The 6,255-nt window shown below is 61.9% G+C and overlaps 1 protein-coding gene across 1 annotated transcript; it reads left to right on the forward strand.

Annotated features, from left to right (window-relative positions):
- Positions 1-1,241: 1,241 nt before the first annotated feature.
- On the forward strand, positions 1,242-4,452 carry DMRTA2 (DMRT like family A2). The gene is made up of 2 exons (XM_051857793.2): positions 1,242-1,999; positions 3,248-4,452. The coding sequence occupies exons 1-2, from the start codon at positions 1,444-1,446 to the stop codon at positions 4,312-4,314; spliced, it is 1,623 nt and encodes a 540-aa protein (XP_051713753.1). The 5' UTR covers positions 1,242-1,443; the 3' UTR covers positions 4,315-4,452.
- Positions 4,453-6,255: the final 1,803 nt, after the last annotated feature.

The following is a 6,255-nucleotide window of genomic DNA, read 5'->3' on the forward strand; positions in this document are numbered from 1 at the left end:
GAGGCCCGAGAGGTATGGGGAGCGAGGCACCGCGCACAGGGACGAGGGCTGGGAGTCTCGGATCGAGACATCAGAATTCGGTTCCGGGCTCCGGCGGGAACACGGGTGGGGGAGTGGCCCAGAGGAGGCCCCGGTGGAGGCTGAGCGCTGGGCCTGCTTAGGCCTCGGGAGCTGCGGCGCAGGGGGGACTCCCGCGTCCGTTCCGAGCCAACTGAGGAGGCGACTTCTCTGCTCCACTGGGGCCTGGGGGACTATCCAAGTCCCAGAAACTGGGCTGAGAGCAGAACGAGGGAACCTGAACTCCAGCGGGGCCCCGTGGGACAGCGGCATGGGGAGGGCGTGTCTAACGACTCCGTCCCTAAACCTGGAGGGAAGGGCAGAGTGAGGTGCCCAACGAAAAAGGCCCCCCTCTAGCAAGGCCTAGCGTTTCGCAGGCTGCTTCTGCCCTTTCTAACTACTTCTCGGGACTCTAAGGCTGAAAGCCGTGCCACAGGTTTTACCCTAGCCCGCCGCCAGCCTTTCCCAGCGGAGTCCTGTTCTGTGCACTGCTGTTCCGCTCGGGTGGGTGCACGGGGCTCCCAGATACCCATAAGGGCTGCTTGTGGAGGTTTCCCTGGCCCTCCGAGCTGATCTCAGGGCTGTGTTTGCCTATCCAAAGAAAGTTTCTTCAGCTCAACGTTGTCTTCAAGGCCTAGGAAACAGCTCCACACCCATTCTCTTTCCTGTGATGCGGGCCTCCTAGGGCCGATATTGTCCACGGTCCCAGGGCCTAACTTTGTCCCGGAATTGTGGGCAGTTCCCCGGCCCTCGCTCTACTTGCAAAAGCTAAGCTTCCTGTTCCCGACTTTTCTCTCAAACTTTCCTGCTCCCATCCACATTAAAAACAAAACTCCATTCCAGCCGACTCCACTTTGTGCCTAGGTACCTCTGCCCTTCCCTTCACCGTCCCACCAAGCCACGTTTGTCTCGGGGTTTCTTGTTTTTGCCTCTGGCGTCAGCCTGATGGGCCCAGATTTCCTTTCTAATCCGAGACCACTGTGCAAACATTTCTCTCCACCCATCTCACCCCAATGAAGCTAAGCTTTGGGGGATATTTTCTCTTTTTTTCAAATTTTTGTTACGTCCATCTGCACCAGGGGCTTTCAACATTGTCTTTTTACTCCCCCCCCCCAAGTGGAACCACTGATTCAAACGAAATCTGACACCCCGCACGTAAATCAGACACAGGAGCATCTGTGACGGGCAGGGGTGGGAGAGCTCCGATTCCCGAGGAGTTCCCAACGCGCCTCCTCCCAGCATTTGGCAACCACTACCCCAACTTCCGCGGCCCAAGCTTTCCTCCCTAAGCTTGCACCCCTCGAGGCTGCGTTTGAGCCCAGCGTACGGTGGCTCCTCACCCAGCTCTCTCCCCCTTCCCCACCTCTCTCCAGGTCAGGTCCTGCCATGGAGCTGCGCTCGGAGCTGCCCAGCGTGCCCGGCGCGGCGACGGCGGCTGCGACTGCGACAGGGCCGCCCGTGGCGTCGGTGGCGTCGGTGGCAGCGGCCGCAGCGGCGGCCGCGTCTCTGCCAGTGAGCGTGGCAGGCGGCTTGCTGCGGGCGCCGCCGCTGCTGTTGCGGGCGGCCGAGAAGTACCCGCGGACCCCTAAGTGCGCGCGCTGCCGCAACCACGGCGTAGTGTCGGCGCTCAAGGGCCACAAGCGCTACTGTCGCTGGAAGGACTGCCTGTGCGCCAAGTGCACGCTCATCGCCGAGCGCCAGCGCGTCATGGCCGCACAGGTGGCGCTGCGCAGGCAGCAGGCGCAAGAGGAGAACGAGGCGCGCGAGCTGCAGCTGCTCTACGGCACTGCCGAGGGCCTGGCGCTGGCCGCCGCCAACGGCATCATCCCACCTCGGCCCGCCTACGAGGTCTTTGGCTCGGTGTGCGCCGCCGACGGCGGGGGGCCTGGAGCTGGAGCGCCCGCGGGGACTGCAGGCGGCGCGGCAGGCGCAGGGGGCGCAGGTGAGAGCGCGGCCAGGCCGGGGCGGGGGAGTTGGGGCAGCGGGGTCGGAGCCCCTGGCATACGGTCCGGGGACCTGTGTCGATACCGAGAGGGTAAAATCGCTGACTCCAAACTCCGAGTGTCAGAGTTCACCGTGCACCCAGCCCCTGAAGTCAGGCGTAGACATCTGCATCTCCTCTCTCCCCTTTGTGGAACATTTGCACTTGACTTTTTCCCACCGCGGGCACAAATGTAGACGCTTTCACCTCTTTCGCTACCCAAACGCGGGCAGGTCCCTGCTTTCCCGCTCACTTGGAGGGCTGTTCTCCCCAGAGCGGAACCCCGCGTTTCGTAACTTGTCTGTGTCTCTGCACTACGCACGGCGGGCGCCTTTCCCTCGCTCCTTTCTAGCTCGCCTCAGAAATCCGATCCCCTCCAAGCCCCCCCCCCCCTTCGTTTTCCCCAGGCACTAAAGATGCCGCAGTTGCTTGTCTCCAGGTGATTCCCAACTATCCCCGACTGCCGCGTGCTGCGCCCTCCTTTCCTTCCTCGCTTCTTTCTCCACGCGTCCGCGTTTGCCCGGGGCACGCACCCTCTCACTTCCTAGATCCCTTTTCTTCCCTGTCTCCTACCTGCCTAGCCCACACTCTTCTCTCTGGCCGAAATTGGGCCGGGGCCGTGGCGGGTAGGGGAAGTGGGGCTCCGCTCTCAGTTTGGAAGGAAGAACTTCTCAGCTCTCAATTGTGGGAAATTGTGGGAAATAGTTCTACTTCTGGCTGTAGAGAACCTGCTAGATACCCAAGGTATTGCCCCTTAACAGACCAAGCTGCCTAGGGCAGGGTTGCGTTTGGGATCCAGGAGTGAGGTTTTCTTTGCAGTGTACGAGATACGTAGACGTTAAGGCGGCTCCTGTTTGAACCCTGGACCCGGCCACTGCTCCAGGGCAGGTTGGGCCGGGGAAGGCGTTGAGGGTGGAGGTGCTGGTGCGCTGAGGCGAGAAAGGCAACTCTGGACCTGGAGTCCAGCGCGCGGGAGGTTGCAGTTCTGGGTTCAGAAAGAGAGTGAGACCCTGGGCAGGGAAAGAGAAGCAGGGCTGGAGGAGCGCAGAGAGGCAGGGATTCCGCAGCAGAAAGGGGAGCCCTGGAGCGCAGTGAGTGGGGGTGTGCGGCTCAGGGGGAGAGAAACCTGGGATCAAAGGGTTGAGCCGCTGAGAGCGCAGCCGGCTGCTTGACACCGCTCCTCACCACCCCCCTCTTCTCCCCCGCCAGAGGCCAAGCTGCAGAAGTTTGACCTGTTCCCCAAGACGCTGCTTCAGTCGGGCCGCCCGGGCAGCCCGCAGCCGCCGCCGGTGAAACCCTTGTCACCCGACGGCGCGGACTCGGGGCCCGGGACGTCGTCTCCAGACGTGCGGCCCGGCTCAGGCTCAGAGAACGGCGACGGCGAGTCCTTTTCGGGGTCTCCCCTGGCCCGGTCCTCCAAGGAGGCGGGCGGCAGCTGCCCCAGCAGCGCTGGCCCCAGTGGCGGCGGCGAGGAGGACAGCCCGGGCTCTGCCAGCCCTCTGGGCTCCGAGTCCGGTTCGGAAGCTGACAAAGAAGAGGCCGAGGCCGCCCCGGCGCCAGGGCTGGGCGGAGGCCCTGGTCCGCGGCAGCGGACGCCGCTGGACATCTTGACGCGCGTCTTCCCGGGCCACCGGCGGGGCGTCCTGGAGCTGGTGCTTCAGGGCTGCGGCGGCGACGTGGTGCAGGCTATCGAGCAGGTGCTGAACCACCACCGCGGAGGCCTGGCGGCCGGCCTGGGCCCCACCGCGCTCCCGGATAAGGCCGCGGTGGGTGCGGCAGCAGCTGCGGACGACGCGTGGCCGGGCCGCGTCGACGCCGCCGCCGCCGCCGCGGCGGCCGGAGGTCCCGGGCTGCCCGCGCCGCTGCAAGCTGGGCCCGCAGCACCTCCGCACCACAGACCCTTGCTGGCCGGCGCCATGGCGCCCGGGGCTCTGGGCTCGCTGAGCAGCCGCTCCGCCTTCTCGCCACTGCAGCCCAACGCCAGCCACTTCGGCGCCGACGCGGGAGCCTACCCTCTGGGCGCGCCGCTCGGCCTCAGCCCTCTGCGCCTGGCCTACTCGGCGGCCGCCGCACACAGTCGCAGCCTGGCCTTCATGGCGCCCTACTCCACTGCGGGCCTGGTGCCCACGCTCGGCTTCCGCCCACCCATGGACTACGCCTTCAGCGATCTCATGCGCGACCGCTCGGCCGCCGCGGCCGCTGCTGTGCACAAGGAGCCGACCTACGGCGGAGGCCTTTACGGGCCAATGGTCAATGGCGCGCCGGAAAAGCAGTAGGGAGCGGGGCCCTGCAGCCGGGCGGCCCCGAAACAGGCACCCCAGCCTTGTACCCTTGGGCAGACCCCTCGGCGGCCCGACGCGCTCTCTGCGCCCTGGCTGGGGTCTCGCCGCCCCAAGGTGGTTTTTCTGTCTTGTTTTGGAGGGTGGAGAGGCTGATCAAAGGGGAGCAGCGACAGGTGCAGATCCTCATATCTCCTGCGGGCGGCCCCCTCCCCAGTGCTCCCCCAACCCTCCTTTCCGGAGAGTTCTCGGACTGCGGCTGCGGCGTAGGCTCCTGCCGCGCCTTCAGCTGCGGTCACCCCGCTCTCCCGCGCTCTCAAATGGATGGCAGGATAGTCCGAGGGTCTCTTCGGTGTTTCTCCCTACCCCTTAAATTTTTTTTTTTAAATATTCGCTCTAACAAATATAAATTTAGGATGTATAAATCTCTTGGCACTGAGTCGAGTCTTTGGGACACACATATATATCAAATGTAAAAAAAAAAAAAAGGAAACAAGTTCTAAGGTGCACTTTCCTCGTTGCGGTATTTGTCGCTCTCTTTGTTGCTTATGCAGACAAGCATGGGTTTCCTTGGTGCAGTGTGAGTTTTTATATATGTATAAATCTATATATAATCTATACATATATATATACAAGCCAGTGTATAATGTTATAAAATGGAATTCTAAGTTATTAATTGTAATTTGTAGGTGACCTCGGTATTAACGTGAAAAACATTCAAAAACAAGCAAAAAAAAAGGACAAAATGGAAAAAATTAGACTATGCGCGCAATTGTGCTTATCAGGTTTTATAGGTTAAATATATTGTAAACTCGGGAATAACCCTGCCCTCCCGCCCCTCTTGCCTGCGGCCGGTCTCACTCGATAAGTGGCCGTCGAGGTGCGCGCTGAAGCAGGAGCAGAGTGACGCGTGACTGAGCCAGAACCGCCCGCTTGAGGGCCCATCCTCGCCTCCCAGGACTCGCCAAACGCCCTGGCCGAAGGGCCGGCAGCGGGAATCGCTGCTGCGGAGCACCGCTCACTTTGTGCTTTCCTTTGCATAGATATGAGCTAGAAATAAATGTTATTTTCTAAGAAAACAACGCCATATCCCGTCCCACTCCTCGGGCTGTCGGGTGGAAAAGATCTGCCGCGCGGGCCGCGGGTGCCAGGGAGAATCTTTACCGAGGACCCTTCAGTGCCCGACCCTCGCGGGTCCCGGGAGAGGAAACTACCTGTGGCTCCCGGCGCGCGGCTCGAAACGGAGGAGCCGTACCCGCTGCGCCCCGGGGGCCCTCCCAGCTCCGGGGTCGCCTTGTCTGTGCTCTGGATCCGCAGTCTGCAGGCCGCGCGCACCCAGACTGGGTTCCTGCGAGGCTGGAGGCCCAGGTCCTGCTCTCCCTGGGGCGCGGATTTAAGTGCAGCCCGGGGCTCACAGTGCGCTCCGCCCTCGTCGCAGACGTCTGGAACAAATGTCAACGAAGGCTGAGGAGGGGTGGCCGCGACTGATCAGCGGGTTCGGAATTATTTGGATGGGGGAGGGTTGCTGCCCTCCCGCGAAGCCGTGTCGAACGAGAAAGGCGGTGAGGACGCGCCTTTGGGACAGATCTCACCCAGTACCCGTTTTATTTCTCGTCTCACGCGGAGTGGAGCAAATTAGCGGCTCCTAGACCAACCCTCTTCTCCCATCCTCCTGCTCCCCTAAGGGTGATTCCCCCTCTTTAGGAAATGGGGCGCCCCCTCCCCTAGACTGGGCCCGGCGACTTCCCAAGGTAAACTTCTGGGGCCGGCTCGAGTTCCGCCAGGCGGTGAAACTTAATAGCAGGACAAGAAAACGGTTTAATAAAGAAGGGCTTTAATGGGGGAACTAATTTGATTGAGTTGCCTAATTCCACTTTAATTGGAAAGGGGGGTTGGCTGTTTGGTTATAAAGTGCGAGAGTGACGAGGAGATGGAAGT

The sequence above is a fragment of the Oryctolagus cuniculus genome, chromosome 7, assembly GCF_964237555.1.
Source record: "Oryctolagus cuniculus chromosome 7, mOryCun1.1, whole genome shotgun sequence".
NCBI lineage: Eukaryota > Metazoa > Chordata > Mammalia > Lagomorpha > Leporidae > Oryctolagus > Oryctolagus cuniculus.